General features: G+C 26.8%; 1 protein-coding gene across 2 annotated transcripts in view; it reads left to right on the forward strand.

Moving 5' to 3' along the window:
• Positions 1 to 14,257, forward strand: part of LOC107436142 (protein turtle homolog B) — a 415,136-nt gene that overhangs the window by 372,210 nt on the left and 28,669 nt on the right. For both annotated transcript variants that reach the window (XM_071179194.2, XM_071179196.2), the window contains exons 10-11: positions 226 to 253; positions 10,365 to 10,459. In XM_071179194.2, coding sequence (XP_071035295.2) covers positions 226 to 253; positions 10,365 to 10,459 — 123 coding nt within the window. The remainder of the gene's footprint in view (positions 1 to 225; positions 254 to 10,364; positions 10,460 to 14,257) is intronic.

A 14,257-nucleotide genomic window follows, 5' to 3' on the forward strand; every position in this document is an offset into this window, starting at 1 on the left:
ATTTATAATATTTATTTATTCGAAAAACATAAAAGATTTATAACAGGAACAATGCAAATTAACATAATGTATTTGGTATGTAAATATTTCAAATTTATATTTTTGTTTGATATAGTTACCATAAATTTTAAAAGATGCGAAAGTCAGTTAAAAACTTGTTTTCTTATTTGTATTTATGCTAATACGCATCCATGTACTCAGAAATATTTATTTATTTCATGCTAGACGTTCAGAAACAACCTGGGAATGACAAGTAAGTATTTATGGTTTCTCTAGAAGAAAATATGAATTGACTCATAATACATAAGTTATATTTTGTCTAAAAATTGCAAAAAAAATGTTTTATTTATTCACTATTTATTTATGCGTGAAATCGAATTGTCTATTTCTATTTCCTCAATAAAGATGTCTTTTTTAAAATCTCTTTAGCATATATGAGATTTAAAATACTTTGAAATTTTCCTGAAAATTAAGAAAAAAAATTAAATTAATTATTTTATCAGACTTTTTTAACACTAATATTTGGGATTACGTAGTTTACAATCCATACGATAGTTTCATTCAAATAAGTTTCATAAAAAATGTAGCTCCAATATTACTTTTTTGTGGTCATTCATTAGTACAAACTTGATATAATATCAATAGCATCAACCTTTTGGCGATTTAGTAAATGGGCAAAATTGAGAGAATGCTTTTCCCTAAAACTCTGATTCCATCTCATAACATGAAAAAACCGGGCTGGTTATGCGGAGATGACTGCAGGTTAAATTACAACCTTTCACGTGCAGATTCGTCAGTGGGTTAAAAGTGTATAAATATATATATGTAAAAAAATAGTAATAAATTTCTCGGACAAAACATATTTCCATTTGATGTATTCGTTTTATATTATCATTATATTATTTCAATTGTATAGTTTTTTACCTGATGTTAATATACTAAACTTATCAAATTTGACTTATTGATTTTTATTTATTATATTAAATGCTAAACTGCTGCACTCTGATAAAAATGAACTAAACATTGAGCCAAAATTTAAGTATTTTACTCACCCTGACCAATAAATTAAAAATGCGTGGGAATTTCCAGAAAATGCTTGCTAGTGGCGAAGTATGCATAATCATTTCATTACGTAGATGAAACGTCATCAGAATGCATTTCACTATAAATGCAGAAGAATGAAATAAAACGGGCAATATTCACCATTTGAAAAAGTGTTTATTAATGGTTTCCATATAGCAGGATAAATGATCGTGAAGACAACGAAGCTCTTCGGGTTCTCAAAACTGCGGTATATTAACGGTATTAAGAAGTTGGAAACAGAACTCATAGTCATTGTCTAGTGGACGTTACTCTGACTATTTTTCAAACACAATTAACCGAAAGCATCATCGATATCGTCCGATATCGTGACCACAAATTACTGCGTTTCATCTGACAAAACCCATAAATCAGGGTTCCTTACAATTGATTTTGACGAAAACTTTCCTTCACTTTTGGAATGCATAACCATAAATAGATGTATACAAGGAAACCTCTGATTTCTGCCTTAAATATCAGAACCCTATTACAGTGTTGTTGAAAAAGAGGACAATAGACATCTGAGGACAGGAAATAGGAAGGTTAAAACAGGCTGCACTTTATTTTTCGCTTATCAAAGAAGAACCTTTTTCTCTCTGTGCAATGGTCTGGCGGGAGTATCAAGATGTAGGTAATCTTCTGCTCATGCAAAAGTTTAAAAAAATATACAATGGCTGGTCATATTGGAAGATTAAATGCTTTTTGCAACGCTGCATTTTGACTCCAAGGGTGTCAGGACATCTCCGAAGGTTCATGGATCATAATGCTATTTTAAATTGTACCAGAAGCTTTAAAAAATAGTTCAATGGATATCAATATGACTTTAAATACTTTACTTAGATACTGAAAGGCCCAGATATTATCCAAATATTTGAATAGAAGATTTCTGAGACTTGTTGAGACATGTTGAAAAGGCACACATGACGTCAATCTCTACTTCCGTCCGATTTACAGGACCTTAAAGTCGGAATATTAAATGCATGGAATTCCTAGGATTAAATACACTTCAGAAGCTTACAAAATTGATGCCCTCACGAATGCGGGGTTTTATTTGAGCAAAAGTAGGTTTAATAAAATATTAATCAAATGTTATTAATTCATTGGCTAGTGTGAGCAGTGCAAGTTTCCTTTAAACGTTATAAAGTAATATTGAATCATGTTCCTTTTCAAAATCAACCACAGTGTAGCGCAACCAGTTTAATAATATAGTTAACTTTTAAAGCCATGCTAAGATTGCAGCAGATTTAAACGGTGTTATGGTTCAACACTTAGCAAATATTTCTAATAGTGTACAGAAAACCTTTACTGCAATTTCATAAAAACAAATGCTTGACTAGTTGCATAAGTAAGGAAAAAAATTTTAAAATGGTTTAAGTATTTTAACATTTTTGCAAAAGTTAATAATCGAAGCAAGCTCAAAAACTTTTAAGAAAATTAAATAAAGGAATGCTTTTTTCATTCACTTATTAGCGGGACAACATTATACCAATGTATTACTGAACTGAAAAAAACCTCTGCTACTACTATAACTGTCATAGAGGTAACAATAAAAATAATACTATTTTAAAAATAAACAGAATAATACTATTTTTTTTCATATCCTACTTTTATGAAACTAAATATAACGAAACTATCATGTAGCAATTTTAATACTTCCAGATGTAATAAAGCTCTCAAGGATGAAAGCCTATACTGAAATATTAACTTTGAGGTGAATAAAAATGTACCGGTTTCTTGATGTTTTAAAGATTATAGGGTTCAGAAAAATTAATGGCATAAAAAGTAATAAAAACTCAACTAAAATCCAATTGCAATACATGAAATACATAATAGCAATATTTTTCTAACAAGAACCAAACTTTAAATTAGAAACATAATCTGAGTACAAATCAGCTTTTATATTTATCAAAACACATAAAATCATGTTGTAACGTAATTTGTAACAAAAATAATTTGACGAATCATGATATGTTAATAGTTTATACTTAATTAAAAAAACAGAATATCAAAAAAGGAATGCGAGTTTCTATTTACAGTTACAGATTTCTTATAATTGTGAGTACAGTAAAATATTATTCATTAATACTTTATTTGAAATTTAAAACTCCAAGCATTAGTAGAAACTGATCTGTTACGAAAGAAAAAGTGAATATAAGAAAAAAAGAAAAATTATTCAAAGAATCAGAAAGCGGGATAAAATGTTGTAACAAAAGCATAAAATATAAATGTTCAATTCACGACATTCTTTACAGAAAAGTAAATTTTAATTTCTTAATAACGCCCTAGAACAACAGCCTTCATATAGTATTTGAATTAAGCTGTACGATTTTATCAATTTACTATTATTTATTTCGAATTTTGAATAAATATTTATAAAAATATAAAATATTTGCTTTAATTTCATTATCCTTGTTTTAAACTATTCGGTAGTAATTTGAATGTAATTAAAAGTAACTTGGCATAAAAAAATATTTTTGAGTACCTTTAATACCAAAGAAATGTTTATACATCTGTTTAAGTATTCAATATTTATATTAGTTAATGCTGTATATGAGACCTTTTCCATGTACACATACATTTGCATAAAACTTAATGCTTTAACTAGAAATCATATGTATGATAAAAATCTACAAAACAAAAAGAAATGTTAAGATATTTAAGTCACTGTTCACCGTTGACTTTTTATTCCAGTTTTAATAAAAAGGCAACGCGACTTTAAAGGAAAAAAAACGTAGATTTAAACTCTCAACCGTTTGTCAAGGTTGAGTCAGGCGTGTCTAATCCATGTTATTTAAAGTCATATAAAACCTGAATTTTTAGTAGTAAAGACTGCAATTTTTTATGCTTATTTTAAAAATAAAGGTAAGAAGAGGGAATAACTTGTTTTGAAATTCAGAACACAGCTTCGAGAAAACATGCTTTAAAGTTGATATGAGTGTACTGGTCTTTAAATTACTGTTTTTGAACCTCACTTAATAATTTGTCTTAAAGTACGGCTCGAATTTAAAAAAAAAACAATAGTTGTGGCTTTGATAAAAGAGGGTTCATAATGGCTGTATCATTTATTTAAATACGCAAAAAATGCTAATTTTAGCATTACTGTAAGTGAGAAGAGCGTTGTTACATTACTTAAATTTCAATAGAACAATTATTTTAACATTAATAAAAGGAACTGATTATTGGTCAAATCTCTTACTTAAATTTAAATAATCATTAATTGTATCATTAATAAGAGATAGTAACGAGCAGTTACACCACGTAATTTAATTTAAATAAAACATTATTTTCATCATTAAAAAAAGAATGGAAAATAGTTAGATTTAAATGAAAAAAGAGGTAATTGTATCATTACTATAAGTGAGAAGAGCATCCATACATTGCTTACACAAATTTTTATAAACAATGATGGTATCATTAATTAAAGAAATTAGAGAATGATTAAATAGTGTTTCATAAATTATAGCAAATGAAATTTTAGTTATTTTTCCGTTAATATATATTTCAAAATATTGCAAAAAGTATTTTTACTCGTCTTTTTATAATTATATTCAAGTGAAATCCCTGCTCCTTTTAGCAGCTTTTTTCTGAGACTGATACAAGACGAATATTTCTGTGCAAATATGATTAGTTTAAGAACAAAATTGCTCAGCTCTAATTTCCTAAATAATCTTTCATAAAAATTTCTTATAAATGATTTAGAATGAATTGCACCAGACAAAGAATGTAACTTACCTTCATAATAAGTATTTATTGTTTGTATCCCTACCGCACTACGGATAATATAATTTTTCAGTTCTAAACAGAATTGTATTAATTAAAATCAAGCAAAATTTAAATATTCATCTACTTTGCAAGTATAATTTTTTTTAAAAAATGCAATAGGATCTCAATTATCCGATACAATTTCTTCCTAATTTACTTCACATAACCGCATTTTTCAGTTTGCAGAAGTATCATCGATTATTAATATAGTATTTAAATTTAATGTAAGATGGATGTTTAATACATGTCTTCTATTAAATAGGTATAAAAATTTTTCTTTATTGAAAATTCATTTGCAATATTACTTTATTTAGCGATACAACTTAGCATTTCTTAAAAAATTATCAATAAATAAACTTCATACACTAAGTCATCCAATTCTATGTAATAAGCTGATTTTTTTATGAAGTTGGTTTTCCTTATGGGCTTTCTCAGAATAAATTTGAATTACAATATTATTTGCTTCCCTCACAGATAATTTTGTCTCCTTATGCCAGAACTGGGATACATGGGGATTAAATTTAACTGAAATAAATAACAAAAAAAGAAATAAACATAAAGTAAAATTTTTGGATTTGTTAAGTGAAACGAAAACAAATAACTTGACTAACAAAACTTTGCATTTATATTGCATAAAATGTCCGACCAAATGTGTAGTGGTTAGGGAGCTGACCTCTGATCAGAAAGGTCCTGGGTTCGAATTCCGGAGAAGACATGGAAGTTCTTTCATTCTCTGTACTATTTGTCCTTACTGTGGGAGCAGCATTGGCCCACCTAATATGGTGTCCTTGAAAGAGTGGCTAACAAATCTGCCCTGCTGTTACTTGAATGTCGAGTGTCAATCAGGTGGGCAATGGAAAAAAGGACTTACATAAACGATAAGTTATATAAGCACAAAGTGTGCTTTTTGTTTTAAAAGCCTCTTATATATTTGTACTATTGGAGAATGTTATTACAATCATGAAAATTGGCGGAGTGGCGTATATGAAATTAAATTGAAAACAATTATATAAATAAAAAAAGCAAAATTTTAATTCACTTAATTTGCGTTAACAAAAATATAAGAGAACCGTATTATCACTGTTTTACTATATAAACAGAACCAAAATTACAACTCCAATAATAATGGCAATAATAATGGCAATAATAATTACTCAAAAAATAATTTAAACTGGGTTTCGAAAGTCTGGTTTAGATATAACATCATGCTTACTTTTGTATCTTACCTCCACGTACTCAAGCATGTCTTTAGTAACCCATATCCGGAAATGTCATCATAAGTCGTTAGGAACTTCTCCCAGTCATAGAAACCGAACATATTACATTGGAAACCGGAACTTTTTTCTGATATAAATTACTTTAATTTTACTTTTTTAAGTTCTCTCATTTTTATTTTCTATAATTTTATTCAAACAGGCCTATTTGATTGCGATTTTAGAAAACAACTGTTTGTAAACATAAAACTAAAGTAATATCGATAAATAAAAGACTGGATCAACTACATCCAAACTGCCAGTTCAAAATTTTGAGACTCTTAGAGACTCTTTTGAGACTCTATGGGTAGCGCTGTAAGCTGCCAGTAGAGAAAACCTCCCAAATCAAAAAGTACCCCATTCTACAAATCAGCAAATAGACGCAGGAGATTATTGTTTTGAAATACATTATTGGTTTGTAAAATAATTCTTGTTAAGATTTCCAAAACCTTAAATAACGTTCAGGTTTAATGAGAATAATAAGGATTAATAGTCTTAACTAATTTTTTCTAGAGTGAATTCTATAATCTCATTTTGAGTAGGAAATTTGTAAAAATAAAAATTCATAATTCCCTCAGTAGGATACAATTTTCATTGTTAATTGCAGAACATTTTCTACCATTAATAGATAAACATTTTAAAGTCATTCATTACCTCAAGCTCTGGTAAAATATTATGATAATTTGAACTGCTTTTTTTTGTTCTTTGAACAATCTGTCTTCCAAAACGAAAAACTAGTTAAACTAATTTTTTTAATTTTTTATGTTAAATAAATGTTAACATTATCTGTCAAAATTGAGAACAACTTACTAGCTCAAACGTGTTTCAGTTTCCCATTGTTATTTTAAAAGCAAACTCTTAAAATCTAAATTGAGATAACGATACTAAAAAAGTGTTGTCAAAATAACTGTTTGCTAATAAGATTTGTTTTAATATTTTTTCTGAGCCTAGTGTTGCATTGATATATTGAGATATTTTTTAATGAATAATGATTCGACAGCTATAGTTCTTGAGTTATAGAAAAGAAACAAATTTTATGAACTTGGTTTAACTTATTTTTGTTAAATTGTGTTAAATTATTATTATTTTTTTGGTATTTTGGTTTTAAATAATGTAATGATGAAAATGAAAAGTAATATACCCACAAAGCATATGATCGGTAATAAATATCCGAGTTTAATAAACTAACTTGTTTTAAGTATTAAACTTATTAAAAAAGAAATAATTCCTAAAATTGATATTGTTACTCGAAATACTTTTTTTTCATAATAATAAAATACATATAACAGTAATCTTAGACGCATCCTTCATTACCTTACGTTTAAATGTTCGTAGTAATCGCATGAATTATATTTTTTATTCAAAGTATTGTTTTTCTTATCTTCGACATATTTCAGAAATTTTTCATTAAAAAATAGTTAAAACATCAAGACTGCCATTCATCGTATAGTCGAATATATGATAACTTTATACTTAATTAGCTTTATTACCTTTATATATACGTTTAAATTTGAATTTCATCTGGCAAATCCTCATCTAAAACATTAAACTTAATAATATTGCTAAATTTTAAAAAAAATTATAAATAAGTAATAATGCATAGTGATTTATCAAGCTTTTATTTTAACATTCCATAAGCTTAATTACTTTATTGAGTTAAGTTCTGTTTAAAATGAATATCTTGAAGCCGAAATTTTCACCGCATCCTTCTCAAAGAGAGTTAAAAAAAACTCGGTAGAAGTTTTAAAATATGTTTAGAAGTTTAATTAAAGTAATCAAGCTTCCGTGCTTATTCCTAGCTTTCCTTTTCTTAGATTCACATTTATTTTAAAGTAAGTTTAAAGTTTCAATTGCTTCCGTCACGACATTCAAACAAATCCAAAACTCAGAATCCGTTCTTAAAGTTCATTATGTACGTGTTACTAAATCCTCATCTTATTATTTTTTTTAAATTCTCGTACATATTTTGAAGTCATAATTAGTAAAAGTCTTTTGGTACAGCACAGCTCTACGAATGAAACTGAGGAAAACTAAGAGGAATTATTGATTAGACTATTTTAAAGTAATTACAAATTTGAAAGTGTCTCTTTTTAAAAAGTAATATCACGATAAAAAGCTTAATTGAATTTTAAGTCCTTAAATTACTGAATACTACTTGGCGCATATTTTTACTGTATTTTTAATTCAAAAAGTTAAGAAGTTAAGTTTTAACTAGTTAATATTTCATGGTTATTGATTTTACGTCTGTTTATTTTTAATGACATTAAAAATGTATCAATTTGCGATTATTGCTTAAAAGCAACGAGAGGATATTTTTTTTTACATTTCAGTATATCCATTTATGAACATTGTTTAAACGTATCCTGAATTTAAAACTTAAAAAAAAATTTGGGGGGATTATATGAAATCAGAACAATTTAAGATAAAAAGCTTAATTGTATTGTATAAAAACATTTACTGTAATAGAATTCTACAGAGATTCGTATTATCATTACATAAACTTTTTCTTTATTTATTTCTGGGAGTTTTGCAGGACTTTGTAATTTCTATTTTTTACGTATTTATCTTTAAATGTACATAGTTTTAAACTGAAAATCTATAGTTCCCAAAGAGTTTCATAAATTTTCAAAGACAAATTTAAGAAGAAATTAATCTATTAAGAAATAACGGTAAGTCAAACACATTTTAATACTCTTTTTAAGCATGATTATTATTTTTATATAAATAAAAAAATCACTGAAATTACTTATTATAATATTCCCATAAGACTGAAGCTGCTTTTTTTCTCCAAAAATGTGTATGGTTTTTTAAATTATTAAAATTTCAAAATACACATTTAAAACAAACATAATTCTTTCATTGGTTAGATTAGCAAATTCATAAGAAATACCGTATTAAGTTCAATAAAACCAATTCGACATTACTATCTTAGAATAGTTCAGAATACTTTACATATCTCTGAACCAATATTATAATACTATCTTGAAATTTTTCAAAATTCTTTAGTTACATCAGAGCCAATTTCACTGCAAGCAAGTATATAGTATTCACAGTATATATATATATATATATATATATATATATATATATATATATATATATATATATATATATATATATATATATATATATATATATATATATATATATATATATATATATATATATATATATATATATATACACAAGCAATTTTTTGGAATATACTTAAAATTATTATTACTTAATTAAGTATTACTTAAAATTAATTTTCGATATACTTAAATTGTTTTCCTTTTATTTTAGTCAGCAAGTTTGCTAATTATGACAGTTTAATATTATATAAACGCTATTAGAAATTTTAAAAAAAAGATTAAATAACAATTTATTTTATCGTTTTTTTATCATATTAAAACAAAACAGTCAAATAACCGTAAATAAGAGCAATCAAACTGAGAAGTAAAAGCAATTTATTAAATGCCTTCACCTATTACGGTAAAGCGACCAGAGTTTTATCGCCTACTAGGATCACCTAATGAAGCCACTTAGTTCCTTACAGCTGGTTACATATTATAGAAGAGAAGTCTAATCTGTCAATCTCATACTCATAACCATAAAAGCGGAAACTCGAGTCCCAGAGGTGACAACACAAGATTTCCCACTTAACCTTCAACTCATGACGAATTTCTAGTGTAATGCATTCCCCAATTTGTGACCCTGGACTAATGGAATAAGATACTCCCATTCACGGATAGATGGCAGCACCATATAGCCGCTTGACGCAAAAAATCTTGTATTTCCAATCTCTTACGAAAGGTGAAACAACCAGATAAGCAAAATAAACCACATTCCATTGTAAATAAAACCACATTTAATTAAATACAACTTCATCACAACCTAACTCCGATGGTCATTACCTAACGAAAAATCAAGCTCCAATGTCCTGTTTTTTTTTGTTTTAAACATTTTCGAAACCTTGCTGCAAGTTGCAAATGGTAAAAAAAACCTATAGTTTTGTATTTCTGGTTTTTAAACCATAGAAAATGCAAACGGTTTTAAAACTGAAAAGGTGAAAAGTGTTCTTTATTGTAAACTCTACCGTTAGTTGGAAAGACAGGGTGCTGTCGGTCTTTTACTGCAGTTTTAAGACGAAAATTTTAACGGGGAATTTATTTAAAAAAATCTATCAAAATCTGTTTTTTATATATAGTCTGTTTCCTGTCAAAGAATATAAACTTTAATATTATATCAAGATGAAAACAAAAATATTAAAATTTTTATTATTTATAGGTCAGGGACACCACTTCGACAAGATTCTGATGATCGACGAGAAATATTATCAACAGCCTTAGAAACTGAAGATAAATGTCCGGACGTTATTCCCGGTAAGAAATATTGTTGTAATATTTGCGATCAATCATAAATAACCCTCCATCTGTCATATTTTGTGTGTTTCTTACTTTTTTTGTACTCTTACACAAAGTTTAAAAGAAAGATTAATTAGAGTTTTTCTTTTTTTTTTTACATTTCAGGTGTTTTATTTTAGCTACTGCTAATAGTTTTAGAAATTTGATTATATTACTTGGACAACCTTAAAAATGACTAACACAACTTTGATTTCTTCATCTCAATAAGAAACATCTCAATAAAAAAACAAATGCAAATTAAAAAAAGTCATTGCATAATTGATAAAAATAATACAATATCAATAGCCAGAAACATTGGATAAATTACATGCACATGACTTAATTATATGTATACATGCTGAAAAAAAATAAAAGATTAAAAAAAAAAAAAATTAGGATATTGCAAAACAAATATTAAAAATATTAAAATTCCGAAGCAAGATTGTATTGTAAGGCGAAACCATAATTGGCGAAAGTGTAAATATTTTTTTTTAAATAATACCGTAGCTTAGTTCATTTGCTTATAACTCAGAAAAACTAAATGTGGCCATAAACTTAGTGCGAATTTTATTTTCTAAAAATAAAGAACCTACGTGTTTTATGTATTCATAAACACAAAGAAAAGAAAAAAATAATTTTTTTCTTTCCCTATTTTTCATTCTAATAAAAATTTGAGTTCGAATACTCCATGCAATACTCCATAAATACTTGAATTCGAATATTTCCAAAAATGCCTAGACTAGAATTTTTATTTATTTTAAGTAAAAGGAGTTGCAAAAATTACGAGCCGTTTCCAACTGCTCATAAATCTTAAACATTGAATAAACATTGATATCTTTAACATTGAAAAAAAAGAAATATAAAAATTATAGAGGAGAACTCAAAACGCATGAAAATAATTATGAAAGTAATATTCATGAAATAATAGTAATGTAGTAATGCATTAGTATTGAACTAACAAAAATAATAATTGTCTCCAGCATACTCAATATCTAAAAGTTATCCTAAACGGATTTAGTATTTTCAGTTTATACCTTGAGTAAACAGGTATGGTCAAAACTACCAGAATATGGTTAAAGTTACCATGTGTCTGGCTCTATGGGAACACCAAAAAGCTAAGTAAATTTTTCTGGAGAGCTTTGGTAATGATTGTTGTTAAATTAACTATAAAATAGAGTGTTACAACATGTGATAAAAATTCGTAAGTAAGGCAAAATTTGATAATTTCATTATTATTTCATTATCAAGGGATAAAAATCATTTATTTGATTAAATTTGATTTTTAGTTTAATATTTTTCCCTAAATGTTCGGTAATTAAAACTATAATTTTGGAAATTTGAATCTTCTGTGAATCTTTACCATATGTTTGGAAAAAATTACCAAGTGAATGTTTTAAATGCCCTATACATGTACTTTCGTTTCATTGTGAAAATTATAGTTTCCTCTACGAAAAATATCAAAACTTAGACATTCACGCAATTGAAAACTTACATATTTGAGCAAAAACTTACATAGAAGAAACTTCTCATGGCATCACGGAGATAGTACTATATGGCTACTGCATTTCTGGTAAAAAGAATATCTTAATGATTAAGTATACGATATTTAAGTCATTCAGTTGATAATTATTTTATTTGTATGTTAACGATTTACCGAAATTCGGGTATTCAAACTTAGTTCTTATTACCACACATTTAGTAATAAATACAAAGCTGAAAATAAGATTTTACAGAATAATTGACCTTTGTGGCATACACTAAAGCATCGCAATAAAATTAACTCATTTTACTGCACTTACCAAACTTTATCACACATTATACAAACATATTTTATTGTAAATTTTACCAGATTCATAACCATCGGTAATAATTTCGAAGCTTTTTGGTGTTCCCACAGTTTTGATCATACTTTTTTTTCTCGATGTATATATTCAAACATATGTCCATTCATTTCTTTTAAGAATATTTTTTATAAATATTAAAATTATATGTAAAATTAACATTTATAGAGTAAGGAAAAAATAAAATAAAACAAAGATAATAACAAAGTATTAGTTAAATAACAAATAATGCAGTTTTTTCGCCTAAATGAAATTAAAATAATAATTTTTAGCTTCTACTTATTACCTTTTCCAAAACTATTATAAATAGAGACTCTCTGCAAGAAAATTTAAGATTATAATATTATATCAGACGAATTCAGTAGATTTATGTTATTGCATTTTTAAAGTTATACATTTAAACCAGTGAAAATAAATGAATAATAACATCAATTGCTGTCTTTTACTGTAATCAAAAGTCCAGTTTGGATATCCTGGGGAAAAAATAAACTTTCATATTTTATTCCTTTTGAATGTCCCTTTACTGGTTCCTTTCTCGAACAAAATTGCAGTTACGGACCATTTAAAGCCGCCTAACAATCTTTGAAGTTGAAAGATATAAAAATCTTTCCGACCAGTTTTCTGCCAAAAACTCGAAAGATGCAAAGCGAAAAAAAAAAAAGAATGTTCTTTTTCTTATGATACCTCTGATGTTTTATACATGAATTTATATTTTTTAAGAGTTGCATTGCTTTTGAATTTCATTATCATTTTTACCAATCTCGTTTGATTCCAAAAAAGTTTGAATACGAGATTTCCTTTTTTTTTCTTACTATCTAAAGTAAAAGAAATGTAGCCAGTTTTGAAGAAAAAAAATGCAAATATGTATTCTACTCCCTGCATTTTTCATCTGAATTTCACCGCCTTGTTGTATAATGAAGGTATTTTTCTTTTATAAAAATCAAAGCTTGCGAAAATTATTTTTGCGGTGCCCGATGATTCTTTTAGTGATAAAAATGTATATTATTATCATATCATTGTAACAAATGACCTAAACGAAGAAAGACAATTTATTTTTACCATTGCGAAAATTTATACTTTGAAAGGTCTAATTTGAATAAACATATAAATATAAATATATATATTGAAATTATAATAACTTTATTTTTGCTACTAGTGAATATTTTTTAATGATAAAATTTTGTTACAAGTAATTATAAAAATTAGTATTTAATTCAACAATTCATAAATAATTTGCATCGAGTTTTATAAAAATAATTAAATATTTTATTTGAAATTACTCTTGTGATTATCAATAAATAATTTTGTTTATGTCTTTTAGCTTTCGGTTTTCGTAATTTAGTGGTAAAGTTCAGGTTGTCATAAAAGCTTTTTTCATGTGCCAATTTGTTATTTATTTCATCGGTAAGTAGCCATTTATTCGTGTAGTGGATAAAGGCCAAGTCTGCCATGGTTTCGATCGCTGTTCGAGTACCTGTGCTGAAAATTGAGTGTTTGACTAAATATAATTTTTACCGATTATAATTGAATAAATAACATTTCCTTCAGAGGTTCAAATTCTCCCTAATAAAATATATCCATCTGTTTCAGAGCAGGAAAAAAGATTAATGTCTAAAAGTTTGGATGTAATTTTCAGAATTTTACTTCTTTTTTTCTGTACATCTCCTGAGTATCCAGTGAATATTTCCCTTTAAATAAAAATGCGTTTTAGTAATTATTATTATTATATAATAATAATAAAAATATACATTTTATTTGAAACCCCAGCTGGCATTTCTGCAACTATAATTGATGGGGAAGTGTTGACAATGAAGATTGATCCTTCTCAGCTGACCTGCCAATTATAAGGACGCTATACCTCGCGAAAAACTTTTCATCGCAAATTCTATTCCTTCTCCATAATTAATTTAAAATTTAAAGTCACGAAAAAGTAAAT

This window comes from Parasteatoda tepidariorum, chromosome 3 (genome assembly GCF_982258835.1).
Source record: "Parasteatoda tepidariorum strain Cologne lab strain chromosome 3, Ptep-v5.0, whole genome shotgun sequence".
Taxonomy (NCBI): Eukaryota; Metazoa; Arthropoda; class Arachnida; order Araneae; family Theridiidae; genus Parasteatoda; species Parasteatoda tepidariorum.